This window comes from Equus asinus, chromosome 20 (assembly GCF_041296235.1).
Source record: "Equus asinus isolate D_3611 breed Donkey chromosome 20, EquAss-T2T_v2, whole genome shotgun sequence".
In the NCBI taxonomy this organism is placed as follows: Eukaryota; Metazoa; Chordata; class Mammalia; order Perissodactyla; family Equidae; genus Equus; species Equus asinus.
The window spans coordinates 66,697,354-66,717,087 of NC_091809.1; the positions used below are offsets into that span (position 1 = coordinate 66,697,354).

The 19,734-nt window shown below is 36.6% G+C and overlaps 1 protein-coding gene across 2 annotated transcripts in view; it reads left to right on the forward strand.

The window, feature by feature from the left end:
- The window catches only part of MRE11 (MRE11 homolog, double strand break repair nuclease), a 63,251-nt gene extending 47,735 nt beyond the window's left edge, over positions 1-15,516 (forward strand). For both annotated transcript variants that reach the window (XM_014835394.3, XM_014835395.3), the window contains exons 17-20: positions 413-471; positions 2,495-2,562; positions 9,715-9,793; positions 12,650-15,516. In XM_014835394.3, the coding sequence (XP_014690880.3) occupies positions 413-471; positions 2,495-2,562; positions 9,715-9,793; positions 12,650-12,706 (263 nt within the window). In that variant the 3' untranslated portion in view covers positions 12,707-15,516. The remainder of the gene's footprint in view (positions 1-412; positions 472-2,494; positions 2,563-9,714; positions 9,794-12,649) is intronic.
- The last annotated feature ends 4,218 nt before the right edge of the window (positions 15,517-19,734 follow it).

Here is a 19,734-nt window from a genome sequence, read left to right on the forward strand (position 1 = left end):
AAGACAGCTCTTACCAGAACCATATGGCTTCTAATTAAAGTATTGCCGACTATAAGAGAAGGAAGACATTAGGAGGGTTAAACATATTTGGAGTTCAATCTATTAGGTGATCAAATTTTATCCTTCAGGTATTTTTCTATAAAATATTTTCAGTGTAGTTGTATTTATGAACACTGCTTGTTACCATATTTGAATAAGCCAAGAAGTCATGTGAGACTGGCAGCTAGGCTTTGATTTATTTGAACATATAATTCTGCCTCCCTTGAGATTTTAAAAAATATAAATGGTTTTATAATTAGTCATCATGGGTTTTTGCATATAGACTTAGAAAATCTTCAGCTAAAGAAATGTGCAAATTTTTCTAAGTTATTTTAAGAATAACATAATGGATGTTTCATCTTCTTCATTATAGTCTTTAAACCTACAAGACAGCAGCCCTCCCAAGATGTTGTTACTAAGAATTACTCAGAGGTAAGAAAAGAAGTTTTATAGTTGTGTTTAATAATTTATATTTCCTGGATTATGAATTGTTAGTTCTTTGCTCTACAAAGTAAATAGAAGAAAAAGTGTGGAACATTAAAGCTAGAGAGAACTTACTGATTATCTAGACTGAGGGCTTCTAGGATTATTCTTTTTGGTTTCTCTCCCTTTTTTTGACTGTGCATCACATGATTAGAAATCCTTAAATGTATATATACAGTAATCTTTTTAAGGATAGCAGTGTTGAACCAAGGGGTCCATGCATGGAATACTAATATGTAAGTGGCAATTCAGTGCATATAAAGGTTTTATTTATGCCGGCCTTCCTTTTGTTGCTTAGACTCTCATAAGTCTGTGGCTTGTACCTTAATGGCTGAAAGTAGACTCAGGACAAACTAAAAGATCAGAGTCTAAGGACCTCTGTGTTCAGCTCTAGCTATATAACATAGGCCTTCTGCTCTTCCTTTGGATTCCAAGAATAGTCCACTATGGCCTTGACCCTCCTATTACCTCACTTTCAAAACCTGTGTCTTAATCCCAAGCCAGTACTCTTCCCTCTGTATCAGGGTTTCTCAGTGGCAGCACTGTTGACATTTTGGACCAGATAAGTCTTTGTTGTGAGGGACTGTCCTATACAATATAGGATGATTAGCAACATCTTGGCCTCTACTCACTAGATGCCGGTAGTACGCCCCTACTTATGGCAATCAAAAATGTCTCCAGACATTTCCAGATGCTTCCAGGATGGGAGTGAGGGTTAAAAATCATCCCCAGTTGAGAATTGTTGCTCTATACCATACTGCCCCAGCAGTCTTTTCTCAAATTTCATTCATCTTGGTCTCTCAAATATGTGACGCAATTGACCCACCCCCTTTTCCAGAAAAGAGAAAAGTAAATTTCTCTTCTTCTCTGTCCTGAATTCTGATCTTGTTCTTTTGTCTCTCTTAACTTCATCTTTCTTTTTTTTTTCTTTCTTCTTACTATTATCAATTTATATGTGGGTATACCAGTGCTAACTTTTATACTGAGCTCCATTTCATTATTTCTAATCAACTATTGCATGCTCATACTTCAAGATCCTCATATCAGAAAGCAAAATTATCATCATGTCCACAGGGTAGCTTCCCTTCTAGATTTTTCTATTATCAGGCAAGAACACGAGTTCAAAGAGAACAAGTCATGCCAAACTACCGTTTGTTTTCATTTTTAGATTGAGTTTACACAGTGGTAGATTAGGAGAACATTGAATGCATTTGATTCCCTCAAGGTACATGACGACCTCCTGATAGTTTTATGGACAAAATGCAGGATTGGCTGGATTCATAGCTGCTTAGACAACTGCATTTAATGAGTTTTGTTTAATAAATAGTTCAGTGTCAGCCTGGAGGGGGAGGTCTTAGATGCTGTCTTTTCAGTATTTTGTCATTGGCCTTACGAGTTAGATGAAGACATAGCAAATGTGTGTATTAAGTGTCAAGTAACACAAAATGTAGAGGAATGGATAGCATCTTGGATGATAGAATCAAGAATCACAAATATCTTTACTGTGGCTTGAAACCAACAAACGGTATTTAACAGATAAATGTAGCAGAAAGATTGGTATCCATTACTTGCAGCACAGTCTTATACGTCATTTCAGATTGGAGATTGAACACCATTGATCTCACTCCTTAGAACCCCGAAAAATCACAGGCCACTGCCTGCACATGACCCTCTGTGAGTCATTCACCAATCTAACTGCATGTTCCTTGAGGTACCCAGGCTGCCATGCAGGCAGGGAGAGACGTGAGCTCACACCTGTTGTGTAGAGTAGTACTTGTGAATGAAGAGTGACATTGGAGGGAGGTCAGGCTGAGCTTTAGTTTTGATAGTTGCTGCTTACACGGTTTCTGCCTCTTTTTTTGTGACTTCTTTTTATACATTAAAAATCCTTTGTTTTAATTATTTAATTCATTATTATTCAAATGTTCCATTCCCAGCAAAACTGTTTGCTATTTTGTTTTTACCCTGTTAGGTGATGGAGGTGGATGAGTCAGATGTCGAAGACAACATTTTTCCTACCACTTCAAAAACAGATCAAAGGTAGGTGCAGTGGCTTCCTGCAAATAGAAACATCTGAAAAAACCAAAAATTATCCAGAATTCCATTTATATATTTTTCTATGCCATAGAATTTTAACAGATTTATTTTCAGCTAGTCAAGTATGTAGAGAAGTGGAAAGTCGATCAAGGACTAGTTTATAGAGTCCATGCAGTACTATTACAAGTATTTTCATTGCAGATTCAAATAACCTGTAATTCATTTCCTTTTGTCTTTATTACCCAGTGGTTTTCTTGATGGAGTACTGTGTTCTCTCCACAGTTAACAGAAAATAGTTTTGCATTTTGTTAATACCTGATTTCAGCTTCTCTTCATCTTCGTATCTTTACGTACTGAATTACATAGGGTGCTGGACTAAACACTAAAAAGGGAATCATGTCGACTTTCTCTGTCTTCAGAGCACTTTTATGCTTTTCCTGCCCTCTGTTGGTTTTGGCCTGTTACTGTAAGGTTTGACTCTATTCACTATTACCATTTTCTTCTGTGTTAACATTGTAGGTGAACACTGCTTAACTAAAGCTCAGTTAATGAAAATTTCTACTTAAGAAAATAACAGCTTTTTTAGCCTTATTCTGTGTGAGTATTATATTAGGTCTGATGGAGGACATAATAAATGTTTTAATGTGGTGACTGCCTTCAGACAACATAAAATGTAGTGGAGAAGAGAGATGAGCACATTTGAATCCATTAAGGGATAATTATGTATGAAATTTTATGATACAGACTAGGTATGAGTGCTTATAGGCCCTCAGAAAAAGGAGTAAGAAGTGTGGGCTATCATAGAAGAAAAAGCTTTCTAGAGGGAATACAATTTATCTGTGATTTTATTTTATTTATTTATTTTTATTTATTTTTAATTTATTTTTTATTTTTGAGGAGGATTAGCCCTAAGCTAACTGCTGCCAATCCTCCTCTTTTTGCTGAGGAAGACTGGCACTGAGCTAACATCAATGTCCATCTTCTTCTACTTTATATGTGGGATGCCTACCACAGCATGGCTTTGCCAAGCGGTGCCATGACTGCACCCAGGATCCGAACCAGCGAACCCTGGGCCACCAAAGTGGAAGTTGTGAACTTAACCACTGCGCCACCAGGCTGGCCCCTACCTGTGATTTTAAATACAGGAATTGTTTGGATCACTGGGGTGGAGAATGACAGCTCAGAGTAGTGACTTGAGCAGAGTTACAGAAATAGGGGAAAGATTGAGGAAAAAGCTCTACCTCAGTGTTTCTCAAACTTTTTTCGTTACCTAAGGATAAAAATTAAATTTGATTTAAATTAATTAAAAATAACAAATTTAAGGGCCAGCCTGGTGGTGTAGTGGTTAAGTTTGTACCCTCTGCTTCAGTAGCCCAGGGTTCGCAGGTTCAGATCCCAGGTGTAGACTAGCACCGTTCGTCAGGCCACGCTGTGGCAGCATCCCACATGTAGTGGAGGAAGATTGGCACAGATGTTAGCTCAGTGACAATCTTCTTCAAGCAAGAAAGAAGAGAATTGGCAACAGATGTTAGCTCAGGGCCAATCTTTCTCACACACACACACACAAAACAACAGTAAAACCCAAAAAAAACAAAATAAATAATAACAAATTTAATTTCTCCTTAACAAGAGAGGTTAAATACTAAAGAATGAAATTTTATTGGGTAGGATTGAGCTTGGGAGGGCCAAAAACCGTTAAAATAGCCAAAATTTTTCACCCACCCTATCTCCTGGAACCAATTTTCATTCCTTGGTTGTGATGTTGACCTTGTTGAGAATATGCACTTTATATGAATTAAGGGTCTGTATTGGAAAATTTGGTAAATATAGTTCCACATCTTATTTATTTATTTAAACATTATGCTGGGAGCTGGGGATAAAAATATGAAAGCAATGTCTCCTTTCTTCTAGGAATTTACTTTTTAGTGGTATGCTAATTACAGGGCACTAATAATCCACCAAGTCAGTGTTTTATTCAAGTGTAATGAAATCTAACGGAAGTGCCAATGTCTTCCCAGGATAGGTCATTGAAGGTTTTACAAAGAAAGTAGGTAACATTTGAGCTGATGATAACAGATGTGTAAGAAAGCTTGAAGGAAATCATCAAGTCGTTAGGGAGCAGCAATACAGAGGAATGTCACAGGCCACAGACAACTGCTTAAAAGGGTGATCAGGGAAGGCCTCTGGGGAGGTTACCTTTAAACTACAATTTTACTAAGAGATACTTGGCCTTGCATAAAGCAGAGGGAAAAGCATATGCCAAGTCTCTTGAAGAAGAAACAACCTTACCGTAATTTAGGAGCAAGTGACCAAAGCATGGTGGAAAGGAGGTGGTTTGAGATGAGAGTAGAAAAGACAGGCAGGAGTACATCCTGAAGCAGGAACAGGTGAGCAGGGTGAGGAATTTGGACTTGATGATAAATGCAGGGGGAAGCCAGGGAAGGATTTTGAGAGAGTAGTGGCACCATCTGATTTACATATAAAGGATCCCTGTGGTGCAGGAGGACAGGAGTGCAAACCAGCTGCCCTGAAAGGAGGTGCTGTGGCGAGTCCAGGGAAGAGATGCGGGAGGCCTGCTCCAGGGTGGTAGCGGGGGAAATGGAGGGAATAGACGGTTTCAGGATACACTTGGCGGTAGACGTGTCAGAAGTTGGGGATGGACTGAGTATTTGGAGTGAGGGAGAATGAGGAATCATGGCCAATTTCCAGGTTTCCTCTTGAGTACTTAATGCTGTACACTGAGAAAGGCATAAAGAAGAGAAACGGATTTCTGCAGAGGATGATGGGCAGATAATCAACAGTTCTTCTTTAAACATGGAAAGTTTGAGATGCCTGAAAGGAGTTTATAAGTGATTGAATTTATGATTCCAGAGCTCAGATAAGAGGTTTGATTGATACCTAAATTTACTTCTCAACAGCACATAACTGACACTTAGAGCCATTGGAGTGGATCGATCATCTTGAAAGAGAAGGTAGAGAAAAAAGAGGGCTTGTGTTCCAATCCTGGGATTTCAATCTTTAGAGCTTAGGTAAAGTAGAAAAAGCAACAAGAAAGACATGAGAAAAACCCAGAAAATAGAGTTGCCAAAGCCAGTGCTGGCCTTTGTAGAAGGAGTAAAAAATACCAAGATAGGCTCAGAGGCCGGTCAGTTTGTGTGTTTGCTGTGGGTAGTTGAGGATAATTGAGGTAGTCGGCTCATATGAGGATGTGCTTAAATTCTCAGGCTTGAGTTACGTGTATTAAACAGGGCTCCTTTGGTGTCTGCTGATAGAAACCTCACTCAGATTTGCTTTGGGAAAAGGAGATTTGTTGGATGGATATCAGGATATCTCAGTCCATCGACAGAAGAGAGTCCCTTTCTAAGTGCTTGTTTGGTTTTCTTGTCTTTGTAAAGTAAAACACACTCAAACAAAAGCAGGTCTAGCTTTCTGCGGGTTTTTTCAGTCGTGAGTCAATAGTTGAGAGGAATATAAAAGTTTGGCTTTTATGGGGTCCTTATTTTTCATTCTTGGAACTAATGAAACTACTATGTTAGTTGGTTTGACATATATTTAAGGGTATTAAAGAAACAATATCTTGATTTTGTTACCATTTTGGGTTGTCTGTTTTTCAGTAGAATAAGTGTCTCGACTTATTTAGTCATGAGGTAATAATCATGATAACTGAATTGTTTAGCACTTCCTGCGCGTCAGTCACTGTTCTGTGCCTTTATGTATAAGTTGGCTTGTTTGGTGCTCACAATCACCCCAGGAGGTAGGTGCAGTTATAACCACATTATCCCCATTTTACTTTTGAAGAAAGTGAGGCACCTAGGTAGGCTGCTTACCTAAGGTCACCCAACTAGTCACATAGCCAAGCATTCTGCTCCAGAAACTTGCTTCTTAACATAATAGATTAAGCTCTCAGACCATTGTGCAAGCAATAAGGATCATTTAAATGGTGAGAAGCAATTTAGAAATTAACATTTTGGCAAGAAATCTGAAATCCGCCTTGGCAGATTTATGTTTCTGATGAAGCCACTGAATGACAGAATTTTGGCTGTTTGGAAGAATTTTTTAGAAATGGCATGGTTTGTATGGTTTATTTCACTTGTAATTTAAAGTATTTAAGCTCTGGCGTTTACTAGGTGTGGACCATGTGCAAGCTTTTTGCCTTCTCTGTGCCTCAGTATCCTCATTTGTAAAATGAAGATAATATTTACCTGAAAGGGTTGTAATGAGGCTTAAGGGAGTTGATGTTTGTAAAGTGCTAAGTACAGTACCAGGCACATAGTGCCTATGTAAATGCTTATTGAATAAACTAAGCAACAGGCTAGGGAACTAGAACAAGAATAATAGGAAGAACGGTAAGCAATAAAAGCAGTCATGTTCCTGGCAGCTAAGTTTAAAGAGGAAATAACTTCCAGCTGTAAAACTCCCTTCTGCCAGATGAGCCACGGAAAGCCTAGTTTTCCCTGGAAAAATTGTTCGGAACTCTACTCTTGTTGTACTAGGAATAAGAGCATCCTTCCAGATTTGATAGAGCTGGCAGGTAATAACCACCATCAGCTTAAAGCAGCAAGCGGGAGAAGACCCAGCTCCATCAGGAGGAGAGATGGAGGGGATTCTGTTAAACCTTGCAGTAGAGAAACTAGCATTTTGGGGTACCTTTTATGTGCCAGGCACAGCACAGGCCAATTTAACATTTTATCTTACGCTTATAACTGCTACAACTGACTTATTGTCTGAACATCTCTAGACAGGAATTCTAATTTATGGCCCCAAATTATATATGGACAAAAATAGAGAAAACTTACAACTCCTGGAATTTGATGTACCCCCTCCCCTTATTGTTGAGCCATCTACATGAAGCTAATCAAATTAACACTTTTTGAGATCCAGAACAAAAGCCCATTTATTTGACTCAAGAGTCAAAACAGTATACCCATTTCTTTCCCTTCCCACCACTGATTTCCAAGGATAGGGGGGCTCTTGCAGATGAGATCTGTAGGTCTGTGGGGTCCTCTGATGCAGAATTAGAGCTCTTGCTGTGATCAAATAAGCCAATGTCTGTCATAGATGCCTGGCTTGTTTCTGGGCCCCATTAGACAAATGACTTTGTTTCGGGAGACATCAGAAAGCAGAGTCTGGTCTCAAAGGTTTCTTTCCATAACCCCCCCCTACTTTCCCCAGCAACAATGCATTAACCTAACTTTGTCACCTTTGGACTGTGGCTTTGTGCTCTTGCTGATCTGCCTCTTCCCATCACAGGTGGGAACAGGTCAACAATTGCCCAGTTCCTGCTTAGCTCAAGTACAGAGACAGGGACTCCCCAGATGGATCAGTTGATAAACTCTTTGATCCTCTACCTGTAAAACTATGTTGCCCTTCAAGTTTGCTCAAGAAATCCTCCTGTCCTTTACTTTTGTGCATAAGAACTTGTGGATTTTTCTGTTTTCTTCTGACATAAGACCTCTTGATTCTCAATCTGTTTGTCCAGACAAGACTTTCGGACATATTTCTTTTGTTTTTATAGCATCCCAAAGCATGGTAATAAATTATTGGCTAAAAATTCACAAATACTGAGCCAGCCCTGATCACCTAGGGGATGGGTTCCCGGGCTCGGAACCACACCTCTCATCTGTCAGTAGCCATGCTGTGGCAGCGGCTCACATAGAAGAACTAGGACTTAGAAGTAGAATGTAGAACTGTGTCCTGGGGCCTTGGGGAGGAAAAAGAAGGAAAAGAAAAAGAGAAGAAGATTGGTAACAGATGTTAGCTCAGGACAAATCTTTCCCAGCTGAAAAATAAAATTCACAAACACTGCTTTCATTCAAGACATGAGTCAGCAAACTTTTTCTGAAAAGCCCAGATAGTAAATATTTTAGGCTTTGCAGACCAAGAGGCAAAATTGAGGGTATTATGTAGGTATTTATATAACCATTTAAATGTACCCATTTCAAAGTGTGAAAACCATTCTTAGCACATAGGCTGTTAGAAACTGGCAGGCTGAATATGGCCTGCTGGCCTTGATTTGCTGGCCCCTCATCTAAGATGACTTAAAATTCTTATTAATGAAAGGACATAGGAATATGGGTTCCATTACCACAAGGTAAGCTTCACAAGGATGGGAATCATGATTTTCTTGTTCAATGGTGTTTCCCAGGGCCTATCATAGTACCTGGGAAAGAGCAAGCACTCAGTAAATATTTGCTATTTGATTTGGATTGAAAACAAATAGCACAAATGGTGAGGCAACACTAGAAAGCAGTGAGCCTCTCCTAAGAGCCTTTATCCTGTTACAGAAACATAGCGAGAGTTGAATTAAAAATACCTCAACGTTGCCACTATTTTCAGGAGTGGGGGATGGCAGTAGATACATGTTAATATATGCTAAGAGATTTAATAATAATATAAGTAATCATTGGTGTAGTACTTAATATGAGTCAGGCACTGATCTAAGTGTTTAGGTATATTAACACAATAAATCTTTAAAAAAATTTTGTCCTCATTTTGCACATGAGGAAATTGAGGCACAGAGAGGCTAGGTAACTTGCCTAAAGCCACATAACTAATAAATGACAAAACTGGAATTCAAACCTTGGTCCTAGAGTCCTTTTCCTCATTAAGTTTTTACTACCTCTAATGTGGATTGAAGGGAATGTATTAATTATTTTTATTCGTGGCTGCTACTAGAATGGAAAACTTAGCGAGAAAGGCACTTTTTTTTAAAAGTTTTTCTTGCAAATATCTTTAATAATAATATTCCCTTCAATAGGTTGCAACAAAGTTGGCAAGATATAGTAGCTAGATCAAATACTGTACTTCTAAGAAGTGGGTGCCATAACAATAATACCTTTAAAATAATAACTATTTTTGTTTTCCTTTAGAAATGTCAAATTTAGTTTGTTAAGAATGTTAAAAATATTGGTTGAAATACCGATTTTATTACTCAACATCATATTCAAAAATAGTTGCCTAATGAAATTGCTTTTTACTTAGGAAAATGTGAGCCTCATACCTCAGTCTATATGCCTCGCTTAGCATCATGATGACAGTTTTGGTGGAATCAGTAGGCGGAAATGGTTAACTCCAACCTAGGAACGAAGTTGAGAAAAGCACTTTTGATAATTCTTTTGTTCATTTTCTTTGTTTTTTCCATGTTTTTTGCCTCAGGTGGTCAAGCACATCATCGTCCAGCAAACACATGTCCCAAAGCCAAACAGCTAAAGGGATCGAGTTTGAATCAGATGAGGTAATAAAGTAATATTGTTAAATCTTAATTTTTAGCTGTTTATAAAATTTAAATAGGGACTGCTAAGCTAGTTGCTGGAAATTATTTAGAAAAAAACATTTTCATTGATAATCTTCCTTTGAGTTAACTATAGTTAATGTTAAGAGTCAATAAGTAGCATCAGGCTAGCCCTAGCGGCCTAGTGGTTAAGTTCAGTGTGCTCAGCTTCAGCGGCCTCGGGTTCTGTTCCCTGGTGCAGACCTACACTGTTCTGTTAGCAGCCATGCTGTGCTGACAGCCTCCTTACTAAAAAAATAGAGGAAGATTGGCATAGATGTTAGCTCAGGGTAAATCTTCCTCAGCAAAAAAAAAAATAAATAAATAAACGAATGAGTAAGTAGCAACTGTTGAGTGCCCACCAGTGTAAATACCTCAGATATAAAAGGCTTGCAGATTTTTAAAATATGATACTCCCTCAGTTCTTCTTTAATTTGCCCAGTTAACACTGGGATCAGAATAGTTTTTTCAGCTTCTGTCATTTATATTTGGAGAAATGATGAATGATGACATCCTAAAAGCTTTTAATGTTACTTTAATAGAATATTTATTAAGTATCCATTATATAGGCTCCACACGTTTCATATATAAGATGTATGGCAGGACGTAGGAAAGAAACTCCAATTCAAGACAGTTATCTGGACCAGAAAACTATAAAATCTCTTCTAACTTGAATGAGAAGGATTGGGAAGGGGTAGAGTCAGGACCTGCCCCTTGCCTTCATTCATTTGTTGTTCCAGCCAAGTTGAAGTAAAGCCTAGTTTTCTCTTTCTTCCATGGCGGCCCTTTGAAGAGCCTTGTTGGCTTTTGTTGAATTGCTTTAAGGTGTTTCTCTTACTTAAGCCTATCACCCTTTTCATTTATTTACTTTTAAAAATTTTTAATTTTGGTAAAAACACATAACATAAAACTTACCATCTTAACCGTTTTAAGTGTTTAGTTCACTAGTGTTAAGTATATTTACATTGTTATGCAACAGATGTCCAGAACTTTTTCATCTTCCGAAACTGAAAATCTATACCCATTGACCAATAACTCCCCATTTCCCTTTTCCAGCCCCTGGTAACCACTATTCTACTTTCTGGGGTTTTTTTTTTTGTTTTTTAAAGATTGGCAGCTGAGCTAACAACTGTTCCCAATCTTCTTTTGTTTTTTCTTTTCTTTTTTTTTATTCTTCTCCCCAAAGCTCCCCAGGGCTTCGTTGTATATTCTAGTTCTGACTGCCTCTGGTTGTGCTATGTGGGATGCCGCCACAGCATGGCTTGATGAGCAATGCCATGTTCGCACCCAGGATCCGAACCAGCAACACTCAGGGCTGCCAAAGTGGAGCATGTGAACTTAACCACTCGGCCACATGGCTGTCCCCTACTTTCTGTTTTGATAAATTTGACTACTTTAGATATCTGCTATAAGAGGAATCATACAGTATTTGTCTTTTTGTGACTGACATATTCCACTTAGTGTATAATGTCCTCCAAGTTCATTCCTGTTATAGCATGTGACTCATGCCTTTCCTTTTGAGCCTCAACTGCTGCTGTCATATTCCCTGTATTCCAGCTGTGGCTTTGAAACAGCTTGAGGAGAGGACTCCTCAGAATTCAGGCTGCAGAGAAAAATGGCAGCATGAATTCAGTCTGCCTGTTAAATGTTGCCTCTGGGAGGGAAGCAAGCAGTGGTCGGCTCCTTTGTAACTCCAAGACACCTAGATGTACTTGTGGTTATACGTTACAGTTAAATTTTATATAGTTCATGTTAACTGCAAAGAAGAACTATTAGCAAATTCTCTATTATACTTCAGTTTGGATTTATCTCTGGTTTATTAACAAGTTCTGCCTTTGATAGTAGCAGAAAATGAATCAATGAATGAAAGTGAATGTGTATTTCTCAAGGCGTCCATTTCTCACCAGAAATAGCTAACTTAGCTAACATTTGAATGTGTTAAGACCACCAACAGAGCCTAGCCCCAAATAATTACCCTTTTTTATTGTCTTAAATAAAAAATTTGCCAAAAAATTTGCTTTCTCTTCTGAATATTTAGTTATAGACTACATAAGAATAAATTTTATGTTTTCTTCATCAAATTTTGTAACTTGGGCTTATCTGTGGTTTGTTAGTTTTATTCTCTTTGATTAAATTCTTAGTTAGTATCTGATATTCCTGTCTGTTCTTACTGTACATATGATCTACAGCCCAGCAGCATGGGAACTCTGAAATTGAAATACTCCATCTGCTTCTTTTTCCAAAATAAATATGAAAGATTGCTTTGCTAGGTTGTTTTTGCATCAGTCTGAGAGTAGCTGTTTATTTCTAACATTAAATGGGTAATGGGAAATAAAATTACAGCTATTTCTGAGCTTGGTCATGTGGCTTCATTATGTTTTTGACTGAGTTTCCAGAACAACATATACAACAGTAATAAAACGTAAATGAAAAAAACCTACTCAAGAAACAAATAGAAATGACTTGAAGAGTAGTAATTTTTCTGGCTTACCCACAGCTTATTTGCCTTTATTAAGGTTGATAATTGAGAGAAATGTATATGGTATGTATATATACAAACACATATATATCAGAATAAATTATTTTTAATGCCGGGAGTTTAATTGCACTTATTTCAGCAGTGAAATAGCTACCAAGGAAGGGAGGAAAGGATAAATTGACAAACTGTTCGCATTTGTAAAGGAAATAGAAACATGAAAATCTATCTCATGTGAAAGGAGAAAATAACTCTTAGTGGTCTTGTTTTGCCCATAAGAACTTCTGTCTTGTCTCAGTGAAGCATGATGCAATCCCTGACATAACATTTGTGTGTCATTTCAGGACGACGATGACGATCCTTTTATGAACATTAGTTCTATGAGAAGAAACAGAAGATAATATATTTAGTGGTACTGTGAAATTTTCAAGATTCAGGAAAAATCAAAACATTGCAAGCTAAGGGTTAGCAGTTGAAGATTCAAGTATTTCTGTTAACTGAAGAATTTGAAAGAGACTTAACAGAGAAACCAATGCTTAAGAATTTATGTTCTTGAATATCGTTTCCTGAATGTGACTCCTTTACTTGAGAAACTTCCCAGCTCAAGGACATAGAGAATAGCATTGGTTCCCCTTATTTTTTAATCTGGTTGTTAACATTACCTGGGGATGCTCTATAAAATTTAGAATGTTAGTTTTCTGACACACATTGGCGTATGTCTTCCTGAGTGAGGGCTTTGCTTAAATATTCTTGAGAAAGGATGAAAAGCAATCTATCACTGTATTTCAAATGCTTCGTGACCAAGGACAAACCATCTGTATTTTAATTTGGTTACATTTAGCCGAAGTTGAGGAAAGGACATTATAAAACTTAAACCTCCTTATAATTTTCATAATTTCTAGAGATTCTGGATTTCTTGAAGGTCAAATAGTCAGTGTGAAACTGTGCCTGAGCTCACTGTTTGTTACTAAGTATGTTCCTTTTCTAATGCTTGTGACAATATCAACCACTAAGACTTTGAAAGATTAGATGTATCTTATACTTTGAATAGTTAGATATGTTTGTATTAAAAAAATAGAACAGTCTGTCAGAATTATTGAGTTTTTCATTCCAGTTGTGGCAAAAATTTTAAAAGATTATGTTCCCGAGTGGTAGCAATTTTGTTCATTATTCTCATGGTTCTCTCTCTCTCTCTTTCTGTATCTCTCATTTATTTCTAGGAGGAAAAGAGATAAAAACTTTTTTTAACTATATCTTTCATAGAAAATATTGAAGAACTTTTTTAGATAGATTGGTAAGTTGGTATATTAGATTAAAATATTGAAATATAACTTCTATAGAATATCAATGCCAGGATTTCTCATTAAGAATATTTTAAGATTAGGCATAGTCAATCCAGAAATCTTAGTGAAGCAGCTCATGTTAAGTTTATATTTTCTTTCTTGTGTTCAGGAGGACATAAAAATTTGACCTCTTCAGATTTAAGTTCAATAAGCCCATTCTCCATTTTAAGACTCTGTTAAAAGACCCCTGAGAGTATTCCTCCCTTCCATCTATGAGGCAGCTACCTTTAAAGACTCCCAAAGGAAGTTATAGATCTTGATGGTACAATAGCTTGACATTTCTTCATATGTAGAAACAAACACTTGACTGAGTAATATTCCTGATTATTGGCGTAGTCATACCTGGAGTTATTAAAGACAGAATATCTGTCTGGTGGCTGCCTCTTTTTTTATAGCCCTGTGAGATGGCCTAAGTCGAGAACTGCTACATAACATTCTAATGAGTTTCTTTAAAAATATTTTCTGTACGTAACTTGAGCATAAGGATTGTTTTAGCAGGTAGCATTAACTCAGCGGAAGGCCTTGTCCTGTGAAATAGTCTTAGGCACAGCTGCCCACATCTGTAATAGTCCCAGTGTGTGGATGAAGCAGAGGTGAAATCATGAGTGAGAGCTGCTTTCCGTGGTGGAATGGACGCTGGTCTGGTTGGCAGTCTCTGGGCGATGCAGTGTTGCCCCTGCACAGGGCAGCATCAGCTAATGGCTCATGTCACCTGCCGCTGAGATATGCTTGGGTGAGGGTCAGAATGAAGGAGATGGTCACTAAGGCATCCCAATAGGTTCCTGAGAAAAAAGAAGGCAGTTCTCTCACTTTCTAAAAATTGTTCTACGATATGAAATAGGTAGTAAGCTTGATGCGCTTAGCCCTGGGAAAAGTGATTCCATGGCAGCTGGAGAGATGATATTCTCTTTGATGAATTCGAGTCATTTTGTGAATAGTTAGTGTGCACCACTTCCTGGGAATACAGGAAATAAGAGGTGAAAGAAAAACCTTTTTGCCTGAATATTGTTGCACAGTTAAATATGTCTTATATCCTTGATATTCTGTGCTCATGCAGTAACATCTAAGGTTTGGGGCAGTGTTCATACGTGTTGGTAGAGGTGTGTACAGGTGATTCCAGATCATGGCAGAGCACCTGCAGTTGCTCTTGGAGGCTGAGAGAGCAGTGATGAAAACATTCTGAGGAAACAGTCCTTCCTTCATTCAGCAAAGAATATGTCTCTTTTTGATATTTTGTTTCCTATCATAAAAATGCAATAGTGCATTTACAAGGTTAAGAATACACTGTAGCTCTAGGAAATATAACTGATGCTTGGAAAATTCAAGCATTTAGGCAAATGACTTTTAATTCAGGTACATTTTTTCCCTAAACTTTTAAAATTGAAAAATACGGTAACAGAAAAGTCATGTGGTTTAACAAATAATTATAAAGCATCTCTATAGCGGTCAGAAAATAGAACATCACTAGTGCCCCCAAAGCCCGCCGAGGTCTCTCCTCTCCCCTGGGTAACAGTCTTAACCTCTCTAATTCAGCTCTTACTTTTGCCACAAGGTGGTGCTTCCACCATTAGATAGCAGATAGGATGATGCAACTGCAAATCTAAAATAAAGAAGTTGTTATAGTTTTGTGGTAAATTTAGAACCAATGCAGTAATATTAAACCTATGCAGTAAAACCAAAATTAGCCTTCTAATCTTATATGTAAATTGCTTTACGTATTTCACCTGGCTCAGCCTGTTACTAAGGAAATTGTCAGTTTGATAAATTTTACATATAAAGGTTCAAGAAGAAAATGTTTTATGTTTTAATAAACAAAGAGAAAAACTCTTTATTAGAAAAAGTGAATTAAAAAGTCTCCCATTGTAAAATTTTTCTGTTGAAATGTACTATATTTAAAAATAACTTTACCCCAATGTAATCTGATGTCCTTTTTTTGTATCTATCATATATTTAATTCATAGTATTTTGTGGCTTTTTAAAGCTAACTACTGTTAAGATTATTATGAAAGTTTTATAGAATAAAGATTTGGTTTTTTGAGTCCAAAGAGCTTCCACATTCTGGAATGAAAAATGCCCACATCATTTGCTTATCTCATTCCCTTTCAGTATTTCTCAACTTAATGTTTTTTAGCTAGGTCTGAAAATACTAGAAATTTAATTTGATCTCTGTAAAGACACTCATATAGCTTGCTATTGCCATGCACATTTGTTTATCTTTACTGTTAGTGATCACTAGATCTGATTTTAGCTGTTTTTAAATTGTAAAAACAATGCATATTCTTCAAAATTCAGACATTGAAATATGTATTAAAACATGTATATTTCCCTGTAATCCTCTCCCCAGACATAACCTCTCAACAATTAGGTACATATTTCTCCAATTACTTCTGGCATAACTACTAACAAAAATTGTTGAATTGGAACCCCAAATTGTATAGTCAAATATTTTAGTTCCCCATCAAGGTGTATGTTCACCTCGGTGCTTATCTTATCTTGATTTTTCCACATATGCTTTGTCAACCTCTTTTAATTAAACCATCGTTGTCTGTTTTGAGGGATAATTGCTTTCCAGTGTGCAGTTTAAATGTTATCACTCAATTTGGGTCAAATAAAAGAATACTTAATTGGTTTGCCTTGACATCAAAAGTGGTAAAGTGATTTTCAAAGGGCTCTTGGGCAGTGATTGCACGAGATACGTAATAGTTGATTAGCTGCAACAAGCGCAGTGGATGTCAGGCTGGCTGGCCCAGGCTACACTCTCCTGCCTCTCAGAGCCACGTGCAGTCCTGATGATTCATGTGCAGATGCCCAGCAGTAGTGCATAAGTGCCCTTGATCATACTACACTGCCTGTTTAATTTCAGAATTTCATGTTTGTTATATTTGAAAATCAGTATTTTCTCCACTATAAACTTATAAATGTAATTCCGGTCTACCTGTTAGTGTATTTGAATTGATTACTGAGTGTATCTGGACTTTGAGCAAATTTTGCTAGAGGCAAATACCCATTGCTTAATAGAATGAGAGGCGCAGCTGCATTTCCGTTCTTTGATAGTCTGGAAATAGGGCTCGTGAAATAAAGGCATCCTTTTTACATTCATTAAAATGTCTTACCATAAACACTGAAATTCATCCATCCATCCATCCTAGACATACCTGAAAGCCCCCAAAGGTTTATCGTCCCGATTTTGATTTCTGAGGTTTTAGTAGTGCTTTAAAACTGGATCATGTGTTCTAAGTTTTAATTTTGAAATAATATTGAATTTATGGAAAATTTGCAAGAATAACAGAACTTTTTACCTTTTACTCAGATTCACCAATTTTTAACATTTTGTCATTTAAAAAATTATTCTCTATAAATGTGTTTATTTGTTACATACATAAATATTCATATACAAACGTGAATATGCACACATTATACACTTGTTTTCAACCTTCTGAGAGCAGATTGCGAGGGGTAATGCTCTTTTACCCCTTAATACTTTAGTGTCTATTCCCAAGGAATAAGGATATTTTCCTACGTAACCACAGTATAATTACCAATTTCAGAAAATATAACATTGATTTAATACTTTAATCAACAATCCATATTTCAGTTTTGTCAGTTGTCCCAATAAGTTCTTTACATAGCATGTTTTTTCCCTCTATGATTTAATTTAATTTTTTGACTATATAGAACATTAGCCAGCTTCCAAAAGTCTAAACTATCCAGAATTTGTACTCAAATCTTACTCCCTTCCCTATCCGTTTCATTCCTTCCTGCTCCACCCATTGTAGGTGAATGATTCCATTCTTGTTTATCCTTTCTGCATTTCTTTTTGCTAAAATAAGTGGGTTTGTGTATTTTTTAATTTCCCCTGCATTCTTATACAAAAAGTTGTATGCTATGTATATACTTTTTTCTCCTCTGAATAATATGTCCTGGAAATTACTCCATATAATTTTATAAAGATCTTCCTCTTTCATAGCTACATAATACTCCATTGAGTTTAAATACCATCGTTTATTGTATCTTTCCCTATATTTGGGTATTTTAGTAGTTCCCATGTTTACAATTATACAAATAATGCTGCAATATTAACATTGCATGTTAGTGTTTTCATATTTTTTGGAAGTCTATCTTCAGACTAAATTCCTAAAAGTTGGGATTGCTGGGTGAAAAGGTAAACACATATGTAGTTTTGTTAAATATTGCCAAATTCCCTTCCACAGAGGTTGCACGGTTTTGCATTTCTGCCAACAATGTGTGAGGCTATTTCTCTATAGCCTCACTGTCAGAATTTATTGTCAAGCTTTTGATTTTTTGCCAATCTAATGGATGAGTATCTCAGTGTAGTTTTAATTTGCATTTCTGCTATTATGAAGTTGAACTTGTAAAAATATGTTTAAGGGCCACTTGCCTGTTCATGTATGTTGTCCATTTTTCTAGGATTTTTGATATCTTTTCCCCTTTCAATTAAAAAAATTTTGTATTAAGGATATTAGCCCTTTGTCTATAATATATTGCAAAAATCTTTTTCAATTCTTTTTGTATTTTGATTTTGCTTATGGTGTTTTTTTGCAGTGCGCTGGTTTATTTTTAGTGTAGTCAAATTTATCCCTTTTTTTTTTTGGCATTTGGACTTAAATAGTTAGAAAGCCTTACTCTATACCCAGGATCTAGAAGATTTCACCCATGCTTTCTTTTTGTACTCTTACAGTTTAATTTCTTTTACATTTGGGGTTCTGATCCATTTAGTTTACTCTTGTGTAAGGTTGTGAGGAATGGATTTAATTTTATCTTTTACAAATGGCTATCCAGTTGTCTGTACATCATTTATTAAAAGTGCATCTTTGCCCCAGTGATTTGAGATGTGCTAGATTTTCCTATGTAGGGGGGTCTACTTCTGGGCTTTCTTTTCTGTTCCGTTGGTCTGTCTGTCTCTTCATGCACCAGTAGCACAAAGTTTAAATATAGAGGCTGTGGAGTGTGTTTTAATGTCCAGTAGGGCTAATCACCCCTGATAGCTTTTCATTTTCAGTGTTTTCCTAGCTATTCTTATATGTTTGTTTTTCTAAATGCACTTAAGTGCCAATTTCCCAGCTCCAGCAACAAAAAAGCTTTTTGGTATTTTTACTGGAATTGCATTAAAATGTATAAATTAGGAAGAACTGACATCTTGTGAAGATGTCCCGTCCAAGAACAAAGAATGTCTTAACATTTGTTCAAATCCATTTTGTGTGTTTCAGAAATGTTTTAATGTGTTCTTCATAGAGGTTATGAACTTTTGAAGTTTAATCTTTTACGTATTTTGCCTTCTGTGTTGCTATTATGATTAGTTTTTCTCTTCCATTTTATCTTATAACTGGTTATTATTTTTATGTATGAAAGCTATTTAGTTTTGCATGTTAATTTTGTGTCCTGCTAACTTGCTGAATTCTATCATTTAGATTCATTTTATCTTTGATGTTGTAGGGTTTTCCAGGTGTAATTCATGTGATCCACCAGTAGAGATATTTTTATTCCTTCTTTTCAATTCTTAAGCCTTTAATTTTTTCTCTTATCTAAGTGCATTGGCCTCCACTACCATGTTAATATATTAAAAACTGGTGAAATGCAGGCAAAGAACAGAAAATTTTTTCAATATACTTTGGTGTAACATTATGGAATTTAAAAAACTGTTGCTAAAAATAGCTCTGAAAATTCTGCTCCTCTAGGCAGGCTTTATAAATTAACCAAAGAATAACTTCATTTAAATGGAACAATACAACATGTACCCTTTTTGTGTGTGGCTTCTTTCAGACAGCATTATGTCTGAGCTATGTCCATGCTGCAGCCTCTCTCCGTGGATTGTGCTTTTTCAGTGCTTATAGCCACTTACATCCCACCAGCAATATGGGAGAGTCCTAGGTGCTCCATATCCTTGCAATACTTGGTATTCTGTCTTTTAAATTTTAGTCGTACTAGTGGATATATAAAAGTATCTCATTTTGGCTTTAATTTCATTTTTCTGATGATTAATGATATGGAAGAACAGTCCAAATATTTTTTGGCAATTTTTATCTCTTTTGTGATGTGTGTGTTCAAATCTTTTGCCCATTTTTGAC